Source organism: Brassica napus, chromosome A9, assembly GCF_020379485.1.
Source record: "Brassica napus cultivar Da-Ae chromosome A9, Da-Ae, whole genome shotgun sequence".
Classification (NCBI taxonomy): Eukaryota; Viridiplantae; Streptophyta; class Magnoliopsida; order Brassicales; family Brassicaceae; genus Brassica; species Brassica napus.
In genome coordinates, this window is record NC_063442.1 from 26667483 (window position 1) to 26682247 (window position 14765).

The 14765-nt window shown below is 35.0% G+C and overlaps 1 protein-coding gene across 1 annotated transcript; it reads right to left on the minus strand.

The window, feature by feature from the left end:
- Positions 1-946: 946 nt before the first annotated feature.
- BNAA09G25620D lies at positions 947-2006 on the minus strand. Its single transcript, XM_013792017.3, has 4 exons — positions 1901-2006; positions 1675-1787; positions 1407-1577; positions 947-1202 (listed from the first exon to the last, which is right to left on the minus strand). The coding sequence occupies exons 2-4, from the start codon at positions 1774-1776 to the stop codon at positions 1119-1121; spliced, it is 357 nt and encodes a 118-aa protein (XP_013647471.1). The 5' UTR covers positions 1777-1787; positions 1901-2006; the 3' UTR covers positions 947-1118.
- Between the last annotated feature and the right edge of the window lie 12759 nt (positions 2007-14765).

The following is a 14765-nucleotide window of genomic DNA, read 5'->3' on the forward strand; positions in this document are numbered from 1 at the left end:
TTTAATATTTTTTATCTTTTCCTTTTTTAATTATACATATGTGTGTTTGAAAATAATTAATTCCATATATACATTTTGTAATTACATACCTTATACGGTAATTATTTTACTAATTCCACATATACATAATAAATAGTATACAACAATTTTATTATACATAATCATAAAATTTTGATCCATAAAACCAGTTTATACAACAATTTTATTATATATAATCATAAAATTTTGATCCATAAAAAATAAAAATACATTTGTATGACTTTACATGTCATATTCTAAATAAATGGATGATATAACTAACGGTTTACATGATAAAATAAAACTACTCAATATAAACTATAAAATTATTGTGTTTAGAAATGTCATATTAAAAAAAAAATTTAAATATATATTATCATTTATACAAATAAATATTCATTTATGAAAAAAACTAACACCTGCGCGGGTGCGCGGGTCAAGCTCTAGTTTTCCTTTATTCACGGATGCAAAACTATACAATGTATACGGTGGTTAACCTAAAAAGAGTGAATGCAAAAGAAAAAGAAATGTAATTTCGTTTAAGAACTGGAGAATTGTCCACATCTCTAGTAATTTGCCTATTACGCCCGAGATGGAAACGTTAAGAGACAAGAAATTGTAGCTTGAAAATCAAGTAATGAGTAAAGGTATGTTCACTTCACATAAAGTAAAACAGAATTGTCCATATTTCTATTGAAAAAATATGTGACGTAAGCCCCACGACATGGCTGGTTCTTTGATCTAACCGTATATTTTGTGATTAGAAAGTTTCAAACATTTTTTTGGCATATATTGTCGTAGGTATGCATTAGTTTCTTAGTTTCTTGCCACTGCCTCTTGATTTTAATCAAGATGCAGAAGAAGAGTCTAGTAGATTGTTGCGGTTAGACATGACAAACCCAAAAAAAAAAAAAAGAACCAAACATTATTTTAGTATCTAACTACTTCAATAAAATCATGAAAATCAATCGTAGGTATTACAAGTTTGGTCCTCTTAACAGAATAAAATCTAAAACTTCAAACAACTTAATCTCCAGCTCTTAACTCCTTACGCAAAACCAGCCTTCTCAAGAAGGAAAGCTATTATATTGGTTCTTGTACTAATCCGTACTAACCTTCTTATCAACACTTGACTTACTGAGGATTACAACTCCAATGGTGATAGATAAAGCCCCTGCAAACCACTGCATTATTTATCGGAAAATGTATCAGCCAAACTCATCTTACAACTCCAAAACTACCATTTCCACATAACAATTGGTGTCCTAAATACACGCAAACCTAAAAACAAGTACACGTTATGGAATCTGCAATAGTAATAGGCTTTGACATCCAAGAAAAGCATAACATAAGAAATATTGTTTTCAAGATTTAAATAAAAAACTTACACGGAATGATAAGGACTCGTGAAACAGAAAGAGGCCAGCAAAACCAGAAGAGAGGAAATTAGCAGCAAAGTTAGTGACTGTAGCTTGTAGAGAAGAGAGAGCTCTTAAGCTGTTTACATAACATCCCCACATTACCACATTGCATAATACAACCAATCCATACTTTATCACCTGTTAAAACATTAAAAATTTCCAAAATTAAATTAATCAAAATCCTCTAAGGAAAAAAAAACAAATGAATCCAAGAAAATGTTTTTATTATTATTACGAGAGATGAGAAGAACTTTGCAGAGATAGCAGCAAGCGCTGCATTGAACCCAGCAGAGATTGCCCAGATGTATCCTCTTTTCTTTAGCTGTACATCACCCATGGATCCACCTTCTGAGGTTTTTCACAATCAACGATACGATCAGAAAGAAAAAAAACTGCACAAACTTCAATCAATTTCAGAGTATTGAAGTGTTTTCATGAGTCTCTTTGCGTTCTAATCATACTTTTGATTTGTCGCAGTTTCCCCTTTTCGTTTCCCCTTAGGCTACAGATTGGATCAAATCTGAAATTGGAGAAGAAGAAGCCACGTTAAACACTTTATTTGGTCATATCTGCTTTGATTGGGCTTACGGCCCATTACTATTTCAGAGCCCATTTATAAATCTCAAAGATCAAGTAAATGGAAGAATTAGGCTTGGGCGTTCGGGTACCCGTTGGCGTTCGGATTAGGTTTTTCGGATTTTGGTTCTTTTTTATAACACCTCCTAGGTCCTATTCTAGTAAATTTGCAAGTACAGGTCGGGTTCGGATATAACACATCGGCTCGGGTCGGTTTTGCATCACATCATAGAACCCATAAAGTAACCATATATCATTCGGATTCGGGTTATATCAGATCAATTCTGATATACCCAAAATAAAATCTAAAATTTAAAAGAAAAATATAAGAAATATATACTTATGTATATATAATTAAGTATTTAAAGTAGTTATTTAAATTTTAAATACTTATTGTTAGATACCATATCAAAATAAATATGAAATTGAATATTTGAAGTATATATTCATGTTTCATATAATTATATTGTATATTAGATTGAACATTCGGAGCGGTTTTTTCGGATATCTCTTCGGATTTTTTGGGTTTTTTAGTTTTTTGGGTTCGGTTAATAACACTTCGGGTTCGGATATGTTTTTACTATCTTACAAGATCCATTCAGGTATTTTTTTACATTTCGGAACAGGTACGGATCGGATTTTTCGGTTCGGGTTCGGATTTCGGATTATGGATTTTATGCCTAGGCCTAGGAAGAATAATGCAGTCATTTAAGGAGTGTAACAATCAAACCAAAATCGGTTCAAATGATGTTTGAGATCTGAAGTAGCTTTGGGGGATGATTGGTAAGTGGTGTGGCTTTTATTTTTTGGATTTAGAATAGTCATTGTAGATTTCTTTGCTGTAACTATTTTTTGGTGTAACTTTGTAAAGCACTATTTTTTTTCTCTACGGCCATTTTTTTTTTCAAAGATATATTTGCACTCTAGCTTTTTTTAAAAGAGAGAAAAACATGATTAGTTGACATGTATGACTTTAAACTAAATTTTAGTTTTTTAGATTATCTACAGATATAATCAATTACCCCCTTAAAGAAACTATGTTTAGCTCGCAGCATGGTTATACATGATTTAACTGTTTTTTTAGTTTTGGATTTTTTTCTAAATTAACTGTTTAGTTCATATTAATTAATTATGATGCATAAAAATATGAGTGACATTTCATTATAATTATTTTATTATTATTATTTCACAAAATTAAGGACAAAATCTTATGAAAGATTAATAGTGTAGAAGATAGATAAAAATGGTCAAACAAAGATAATGATTTGTTTCTTTTATAAAATACCAACGGAAATGAATAACATTAATAATAATAGTATAATGTCATAAATACAAGGTAAATAAAAACCAAAATAGATTTAAATAAACATGAAAGCGTTAAACCAAATAAATAATATCCTCGCACACAAGACGTAAAACGTTTGGCTACTTCATAAACTCATGAATATGGTTTATTATTGACTTGCTTTAACATGTTCAACGAGAGTCTCTGTACCTCCCACATACTGTACAAATTCAACTACATTAGCATATTATACTTTTGTTGTCAAACCAAATAAACACATCACATGAGGATTGAAATATTTAAATGTACATTGTGAGAACAAACATCCACCTCTAAAATTATTCACGAACACTTCAATTTTATAATACGTTATCTTGTGAAAATAGTCTATTCAGGTCCAAGCGATGCTAAACCATGATTAGTAATTCACTTACTAGATTCAGTATCATTTTAAAAACAAAGTATTTAACCAATACATCCTGAGTGAAGCTCTAACCAGATTGTCACATCTATGATATGAACAAAGTATTCGAGGATTGTTACTATTTTAAGAATAAAATGAAAGAACTTGTTATCTTCATTCAAACAACATAATTACAAAACAAACACACAAATTTACATGTTTTCCTTTTGGAACATCGACTTTACTTTTGTGTTTTAAGTTAAACTATATTTACTTTGGTATAACTATACGTTATTTATTCTATTTGTATTGAATCGATAAATGAAACTACTTATACTATTCTTTTTTGACCTAAACAATTTTAAAATAAAGTAATACACTACTGTCACTAACCAATATCAAATGGATCAAAAATAATAATTTTGTTCTTATTAGAGAATAAAACATACGAACCCGGCGCATAGCGTCGGAATACCACTAATAGTATAATACTTGGACATGTTATTTGAATTACAAGCCTATGAAGGGCGTGACTGTATATAGACGAGTCCATTTTTATTGTTCCCAATTCAAACCATTTTGTGATTAATCCTTCAAGCATATAGTCTCGTTTATTGGACTGATGCAATTCCTAGTTAATGTATCTTTTCTAGTTTAGTTTGGTACTCAAATATTCTTTTAAAAGAAATCATTTGCAGTTTTGCACTCAGCCAGATAACTGAAATGAAACCCGTTACGTTACTTACGTACTTACGTAATGTAACGGAAAGAACGAACAAACCGTCTTTTCGAAAAAAAAAATGAAAAACGAACAAAACGAGGCGTATATAACGGAATTACATGCACTTCCAAATTTAATAATTTAACAAAAAAAAAAGATTGTTTATGAGACCTTATTATAATTATTAAATTATATTTCTGAAGAAAAAAAAATCGATCATTCTTTTCCAGTACACATCGATGGACTCACTTTAAAAACACGACTTGATAAATGATACACTGTACGTTCAAGGTTGTATTCTTTGTATATGTAATTAATCAATCTCAGATTTCTTAATCATGTAAAATAAGAAGATACAAGGAAAAGAAAACACAAAAGTTAGATATTGATGAAGCCAATAACATTAGACATTATGTGGGGGGAATAATGAAGAGTAGTTGGTGAAAAGTGAAAACCTTCCTATGTCTTCCACATAATCATTTCATCATTGGAAGCATATATATTGTTGGGATTGCTAAATCCAGTGTCCAATTCTTTATTGTCCTATTAGTACGATATTGTCCACTTTGGACCTTAGGCAAGCCCGCATGGTTTTACTTTTGGTTTCCATCCCAAAAGGCCTCATACTAATTAGAGTTGGATATCTCTTTATATATTAGACTCTCTTTGTCTAATTCTCCAATGTGGGACTTAGTTTGTTATATCACATTCTCCCCCTCAAACTAAGGATCACATTCATCTCGTGTCTCACAACTGACTTCCAGGATCTTCTGACTTGATTTCTGTCACACACCTCTCATTCCTAACTCATAGGATACCATTCATCTCTCGAAGGGTATTTCGGTCTTCTTGCAGATTTCTCGTCAACCGCTCTGATACCAATTGTTAGGATTGCTAAATCCAGTGTCCAACTCTTTATTGTCCTATTAGTACGATATTGTCCACTTTGGGCCTTAGGCAAGCCCGCATGGTTTTACTTTTGGTTTCCATCCCAAAAGGCCTCATACTAATTAGAGTTGGACATCTCTTTATATATTAGACTCTCCTTGTCTAATTCTCCAATGTGAGACTTAGTTTGTTATATCTTAATCTAGTTCTCAAACGTATGAATTGAATAAGACCAAGTATAAAGAATGACTCTCTTTATTAATGCTTAAGAAACTAACTCAAAACTTAAGCTCTCTTAATCTCTATCAACTCACAAGTTATGCAACACTTTTGCATATCCTTATATAGAGATTATTATCTCCTAATCCTAATAGGTAATACATCTAGATAACTCCTAAATATATTCCTAATTCCATTACTCGGTAGGATTAGGATAATGACTTGTTTCTCAAGTAATCTTCAAGCTTAATCCAACATATATTTGTTGGACAAAGCTTTTTAAACGGTGGACATCCGAAGCTCAAAGGGCAGCCTTTTGCTAGAATTATTTGAGCCTACTTTAGCAATATAATAACAAGAACATAATGTATCTTCTGTTCTTGTCAAGGTGTTTTCGATTCATGAGATCTGAACACATTTATATTTTACTATGTAATATGTATATGTATCTATCAAAAAAAAATTTTTAATGATTGATCTTATATCTCTAGTCGCGATGCAGGTTACTAATTTCCATTTTTAGTTACATTTCCTTAAAAGTTTATTAGAATTTGATGTAAGAAAGAAAGTAGGGACACACTTTGCATTAGAGGTCAAAGATAATTGGCTAGGGTCATATATAGCTTAGGTACATATATATCTTTAATTTAGTTTAGCTATTTGCTTAAAGGAGACGATAGAACTAATGTTTCGCTTGTCTTCTTTTATATAGTCTGCGGCAGTTAGGAATGTCAAACAGGTTGATCCGTCCCGTCCTGTCCCGTATCGCTGCAAGCTCGTCTTCTCGCGGGTCATGGCGGGCCAGGCCCACGCGGGCTGCAGTTACCAAAACGCCAGCCCGATCCTGCACCGCATAAATGCACAGTACCTTACAGATCGTCCCGCGGGCTGGACGAAAAATGAGTGCATCAGGACACTTCTGTACGCTGCAGGCTGCTCCAGTGCTCCAGGACACTTCAAGCTAATTCAGTAGTCCAGTACACACCTAAATGCACATAATGAAGATACATTCAAGCATCTACTATTCAAGCTCAACAAAATTTGTTATATATTTTTTTTGTTCTTGAAGTTGTTGAAGTCTATTTTTCTATCACAAGTGCATGTATAAGATGACATAACTATATATATATATATATATAGTCATAACCAAACTTAAAGTAGATGTAGAAGATGTGATGTTAAGTCTGAAGCACATTAAGTTAAAAAAAAAAACCAAATCATAGTACTTAAAAGAAAACCAAACAACTTAAACAAAAAATCTCAAATTGTAAATAAAGCAAAACACCAACTAAAGATAACATTTCAAACGTGCTCATCTTCATCTACCCATCGACAATAGACTCAAATGATGATAATTTCTCTTCTTCCCCATCACCATCACCATCACCATCGATTTCTTCATCTGTAAATATCAAAAACTTTATTTACTTAGGACTGAGGATATAGTACTCTACAATAAATTATAATGTGAGTTATTTACCATGTGCATAAGATTTGTATCCCTTGATCCAATTCCTTGTGCATATAAGAGATTGCACATATTTGAGAGTAGACGGCTTCTATATTTGTTAAGAATTCGGGATCCAATACTAAAGGAGAACTCCGAAGCCACTGTTGTGATTGAAATACTTAACAGATCACATGTCATTGTAGTCAAGTCACCATACTGATGAGCATTATCTTTCCAACAATCAAGTATGTCCAAGCTCTGGAAATTAGTAATATCCAAAGGTGGTTCTTCAAGATAAGCTTCTAGAAGTGTCTTTCCACTCACAATGCCACTGACTTTGCGAAATGCAAAGAAATCCTAAGAAAGTTAAAAAAAACACTCACATTGTAGTTCACAAACAGTCCCATTGACCATGCCACACATGCTTTTTGCAAAACAGTCTCACATGGTTCAGTGGAAGGTGATTCATTCTTGGATATTTTGTCGTATGACTCAAACAGAATACTGAGCTTGTCATGCAAGTTCTTCACCTTTGCATCACGTGTACTCATTTCAAGCTTCCCTAAACAACATTCAACAACTGAAAGCTTAAAGTGTGGATCAAAGACTGCTGCCATTGCAAAAACACCACTAACTTCATCTCAATATTTGTCAAACTTCTCTTTCATCAAGGGCACCATGTATCTGACAATCTCATCTTCGCTTTCTTCATTTCTCTGAAGCCAATCATGGATCAATCAAACCTGATAGAAATACAGGTTTGCGGTCCCGTAATTCGAACCAGACACCAAGCTTGTGATCACAGCAAAATGACCAAAAAAATCACAGATATTGGCTGCTCTAGTCCATTCCTCAGCTGTGGGCGCTGTTTTATAATGTCTCCAATTTAACAAATGATTTACGGTACTTGATGGCTCTTTCAAGCATATTGTAAATTAAGTTCCAGCTCATCGACACGTCCAGTATAAGCCATCCACTTTCTACTACACCTGCAACATCCACACATTTTTTCACGTGTTTTCGATCCTAATACATACTTAACACTCTCTCTTACTTTCTGCAAAGAGTCTCCAATAACCTTCAACCCATCTTGCACTATGAGATTAAGTATGTGAGCTGCACATTTTAGATGGAAAAACTATTCTCCACACAACAAATCATCATTCAAATTCAGTTGCGACTTCACAAAGTCCTTCATCGAGTCATTACTTGTAGCATTATCTAATGTGACTGAGAACACCTTCTTTTCAATTCCCCTCTCTTTCAGTGAAGCGCAATACTCATACCGGTATGTGGTGGTGGTATAGCACAAAACGTCAGGATCTCGTTGTTCAACTTCTAATTCCGATCAATGTATTGTGCTGTCACACACATGTATCCTTCCCGTTTCACGGATGTCCACAAGTCAGACGTGAAAGAGAGTCCAGGGAGACTCGCTAATTCTCTCTTGAGTGTGTCTCTCACACTTTCATATAGTCTGTACACATATGCTCTCGCTATGTTTCGACAAATGGTTTGGACATCATTATTCAAATACTTCCAGGTGTCTCTCACTCTTTCATACTCCACGTATGAGTAAGGTAGATCATGCTGGACTATTGTATTAGCTACCATCTTCCTAAACACAGTATGATCATACTTGCTGCATTCCTTGATTCCTTGGATACATTTTACATCTCAAACGATGTCTTCTCAACCCACTAGTTCCATGCGAGTGAGATTGCCATGCATACTCATTCTTGCAATGATTGCATGCAGCTTTCAACTTTCCATTGGGTTTTTGGACCACCTTGAAATCGGCCCACACATCTCATCTTTGCCTCTCTTCCCTTTCCTCTTCACCTATTTCATCCTCATCAACCTCTTCTTCATCCAGTTCATCACCAAGCGGAGTATGTTCTCTGCGACCTTCTCCTTCTTCTTTTGCGACTAAGTAGGCACAACCTTTTTCTTTTGCGACTTAGTAGGCGATTTTCTTTTTCTTCCACGAATCACAGACTTCATAGGAATAGACTTCCCCTTACTACATGCCTGTACAGACGAGCCAACGCCACCATCTATAGTGGATTTTAACATGGGATTCCTCGTGGCTATTCTGAAAATGGTCTGTCTGCGAGGCTTGGTTTTTTGGGTTGGTTGAGTTTCATCAGTATCATCAACAAGACTGATAATCCTTTTTATGTTTCCTTGCTTGTTCCCATCATCACGAGTTACACCACCTTCAAGGATCTGATCAGCGAACTCATCTGCTGCAGCAAGAGTACCTAAGCCTTCATGAGTTCCAAAGTCCACAGTATTTGGTGGGGAGTAATGCGTATCAAACGTCAACTGATCTTCTGACTCGCTCCTTGATCCCATTTCTCTCTCTCTCTCTCTCTCTCTCTCTCTCTCTCTCTCTCTCTCTCTCTCTCTCTCTCTCTCTCTCTCTCTCTCTCTCTCTCTCTCTCTCTCTCTCTCTCTCTCTCTCTCTCTCTCTCTCTCAAGTTTTGCGTTTTTTTTGTTCAACTTTCAACATGACGACGTGAATGAACAACCTTTTTAGGGTTTCCTAAATTTTGTCTATATTTTAAAGTTTTTGTTAATATTTTATTTAAAATTTGTTACTATTTTTTTTAATGTCCAAATATTTATACAAGTACAGAAATACAACCAAATTAAAAGTACCATCTAGTCAGAGTGATTTATCATCTACGCAAATCAAGCTAAATTAGACACTGATCCGATAACCTACTGATAGACCATGGATATGACCCACTCTTACCCATGGTTTATAAGTTTTTTAACTACTATTTATTATATTATAGAGTCTATTTAGTATATTTATAGGATCCAAAGTGATTTGGAAGAAAGTGATGATTTTGAAGCATTTTGGAGATATTTGGAGTAAGCACCCGAGATGACCATCGAGCACGACCATCGGTCGATATCTAAGAAGAATAATCAATCGATGTTCACATCAAGACATAGATCAATAGCGAAGCGTACATAAAGCATGTTTGGTCTCAGCCGACTTAGAGCCCAAGTCTTCACTAATTTATAAGATTACCCCTGACGAGTTTTAACCTAATTATATAAGCTTTACCAACATATTAGAGGTATAGTATGCTTTCTTGTTTTACTATTTTCAACAGCAAAGGTTTTCTAGGATTTTTAGTAGATTGGAGAGAATATCCAAAGAGATTTGTGATTGGAACTCCATTGATATCTATATATTTATCTATACAATTTTTATACATTATTGATGTTATGAATTGCTTAGCCATGTCTGAGTAGTTCTCTTTGTTAAGTTGTGCTATTCATCTTTAGGATTGTCATTGATGCATGTTTCTAGATTAGTTACCTAGAACTTGCCCTAGGAGTTGTAGATATAAGCGATAGCTTGCATCTCACCCTGAATCTATCCAAACTGAGATAAGATTGCTAGAGTAAGGAGAGAGCTGATCTAGGAAGCTTAGTGATCACATTCAACCCGCGCATTAACGCTTGACCAAAAGCGTCGATCGATATTCCAATCGAATAACCGGTCGACGTTTCAACAAGTGTATTGATCGATATTCATGTACAATCATCGGTCGACACTGATCAATAGATAAACTTAGAAAGCGAGAGCCTAATGGTTTGTTATTAAGTGTTGAGCTCTATAATTTCATGCATACAACTTATTAGGCATCTGTAGGATTATAGTCCTGATTTTCTGAATAAAAACTCTAAGTCTAGCTACTTTAATCTAAGTACCAAAACTCCAATCAATCAATCGAGCAACCACCTTGCTCACAAACCTATCTTTTACATTTAATCATAATAAACCTAGCTTAATCAAATTAATTAGATTTATTAGGTTCCTTAACTCCCTGAGAATTCGATCCCTAAGTACTACAACTGAACCTCTTATTTAGGAGAGTAATTCACTCCTTAGGGTAATTTGAGTAAGATCAAATTTGGCGCCGTTGCCGGGGAGATTTTATCGCTTGATAGATTTAATTTGATTTAGTTTAGGTTTCTTCTTAAAACCACTTTTTGACACAATTTTTTTTCTTGTCTTTTCAAGTACATTCCCAGCAGTACCAGAAGCAATAAGGAAAATCAACTGCTATTCTCATTATATCCCGCAAGTTTGGAACATTCAATCCACAAAGGAATACGCTCCTCACCGAGCAACAACAACAGTAGTTCAACGCTCGATTCTCGTCAACCACCGTCGACCCAGACACCGATTCTGTCGAACGATACTCTCTCACCACCATCGACCGAAGCTACTCTTTCGTTGATCGATATCTTCTATCCGACGTCGATCGATCATCATAGTATCCAAGGATGATGTCAGAAGTCTTCTAGAAAGAGCCTCAATGGATGAGCACATCTACATATGTCTTCAAGATCATGCTAGGTTATTCACATAGACCAAGTTGGTACCAGAGATCTACACCAATGATGAAATCAATGAGATGTTCTATGGAGTCTGTGAAGCCCAAGAAAAGAATGAAGGTGATTTCAAGATGAAGCTTGATGGTGCCTACTACTCACTGAATGATAGCATCAGTTGACTGACTACATGCATGGAGGAGATGAGGTAAGACATAGCCAAGATCTAGACACAACATGCGGCCGAAGCAATCGCACCAGCGTCGATCGACAGACACCACTCAACATCGATCGACGATGACCTCACACATTCAAATCCGATGAAGTCTCAACCAGATTCTTACACCATAGCAGATATTGATCAGTTGGTAGAAGGGGTCTACAGAACTCTGGAAACTACAGAAGAGAGGCCTTATAGGAGATGTGATGACATATATTTCCCAATGGACCTTACAATGAGTTCTTTGACTTCTCAGATAGAAGCAATAAAACGGGAGATGGTAGAGATTCAAAGATACAGTGCTCGTCGACCAGAAGCATCAACATCGATCAACAGATGCAACAACAAATCGACCGACAGTCACAGACAAACATCGGTCGACGAAGCTACAAACCGAGGCAGGCTAGTACCAAAAGTGAAATCAGACATGTCTGGTACACACAACCATGGAGAGGAGATCTCAGACGACACATACGTCACACTCATAAGGAATCAGTTCCAACTTGAGAGTCTTGACGACATATTGCAGAAGATAGAGAATGCAACTGCATCAATGAAGGAAAAATGGCGTAGAGGATATGAAGCTATGAGAGACTTCACTGATATATGGTTCAACAAGCAGAGAAGAGATGGAGACTTGTTTCTCAGAAAGTTACATCTTTCCACATTACTAGCCAAATCACCTCCAAAGTCAAGCTAAATGACTATAACAAACCGCTGAGTGGGAGGCAACCCACTATTAGGTAATATTTAATTAGTTTTTTATTAATTTAGTATATGTTGGTTTTTAAGTATTGCAGGTGATAAAAAAGAAAAAGAAAATAAAAAGATCTGGGTAGACAATTGCCATGAGTATCGACCGACGAACCACTACCGACATCAATCAACAAAACATCACCTGTCGCGACCGATGTCAACACATTTACATCGATCGACATCTAATTCGGTCTGGTATATCGTTCTTACTTGTTACATTGAGTCCTTATGCTTTAGTTATTCACATAACTTCGAGTGAATTTACACTGGGGACAATGTAGTTTAAGTATGGAGGAATGTTTACTGATATTAGTTTATTTATGAATGTTATTAAAATGTTTTCAAAAAGAGGTTTTATTGAGTCAAAAAGGGGATAATGAACTTGTTTGATTTTTGCTTATTATCTAACCACACCATTTTAGATTTATTAGCTGCAGATAGCACTAAAGATACCAAAGTGGATAAACATGTCAACTATGTTACACTTGCTGAGAATGCTTGAAGGAACCAAAGATAACCTCTAACCTAATTGAGCTCAATTGTACTTGTCTTAGGGCTTCGTATACATCAGATCGGATTCTTCAAACAAGTCTGAAAGGTAAAGCGTTGTGTAGATTTATCACTCTCTCTCTCTCTCTTTTCAAAATATAGAGATATAATTACAGATAGAGTTATTAACAAAAATATATATATATATAGAAATAGAAAAAAATTAGAAAAGAATTCGAATAGGACTTGGTGACTACAACCATTAAGGCTTGCTTCATAAATAATCCTTAGGATATAGGTTAAAAAAAAGTGAACATGATAAAACCATTAAAGCTTGATCCATGGAAGTCTGACCAACCTTGGTCAATGATCTTGCAATAAAGTAGACTTTGACTAGGGGAGAAATTAGTAGAGAGAGATGATATGAACTATTGTTTACCTTCAAATCCAAATACTTTTTTGAGCATCCTTGCATCATTTGATCGATACCCCCAAAGTAAAGCCTACACTTTTATTTTATGCAAGAATTGAGGTTGGTACAAGGGATTGTCAGACATGATTTGCTAAGTTGTTAACTAGATAAACTTGGTTGCTAAATTAGGATATGGTATAGTGTGCTTCTCAGATTAGGACTTTCTAAGGTGTTGATTCTAAGTTTTAAAATTTGTGAGTCTCTGCTTACTCCAAATATCTCCAAAATGCTCCAAAATCATCACTTTCTTCCAAATCACTCATGAGTCTATTTAGAATATTTATAGGATGATGAGTGATTTGGAAGAAAGTGATGATTTTGGAGCATTTTGGAGATATTTGGGGTAAGCTCCCGAGATGACCATCGAGCACGACCATCGGTCGACATTGAAGAGGAATAATCGATTGATGTTCATATCGTGACATCGATCGACAGCGAAGCGCGCATAAAGATTGTTTGGTCTCAGCCGACTTAGAGCCCAAGTTTTCACCAATTTACAAGATTACCCCTGACGAGTTTTAACCTAATTATATTAGCTTTGCCAACATGTTAGAGGCAAAGTGTGCTTTATTGTTTTACTATTTTCAACAGCAAAGGTTTTCTAGGATTTGTAGTAGATTGAAGAGAAGATCAAAAGAGATTTGTGATTGGAACTCCATTGATATCAATCTATTTATCTATGCAGTTTTTATACATTATTACTGTTATGAATTGCTTAGCCATGTCTGAGTAGTTTCCTTTGTTAGATTTATGGTTTAAATAGGCTATGAGGGATTAGCCCCAACTATAGATTGCTATGTTGTGATATTCATCTTTAGGATTGTCATTAATGCATGTTTCTAGATTAGCTACCTAGAATTTTCCCTAGGAGTTGTAGACATAAGCGATAGCTTGCATCTCACCATGAATTCATCCCAACTGAGTTAAGATTGCTAGAGTAAGGTGTTAGCTAATCTAGGAAGCTTAGTGAGCACATTCAACCCGCGTATTAACGCTTGACCAAAAGCGTCGATCGATATTCCAATCGAATAATCGGTCGATGTTTCAACAAGTGTATCGATTGATATTTCTATAGAATCATCGATCGACACTGGTCAATAGACAAACTTAGAAAGCGAGAGCCTAACCGTTTGTTATTAAGTGTTGAGCTCAATAATATCATGCATACAAATTTTTAGGCATATGTAGGATTATAATCCTTATTTCCTGAATAAAAACCTTAAGTCTAGCTACTTTCATCTAAGTACCAAAATTCCAATCAATGAATCGAGCAACCACCTTGCTCACAAACCTGTCTTTTACATTTAATCATAATCAACCTAGCTTAATCAACTTAATTAGATTTATTAGGTTCTCTAGCTCCCTGAGAATTTGATCCCTAAATACTACAACTAAACCTTTTATTTGAGAGAGTAATTCACTCCTTAGGGTAATTTGGGTGAGATCACCGACGCAAAGCAAGCTAAACTAGACAGTGATCCGGTA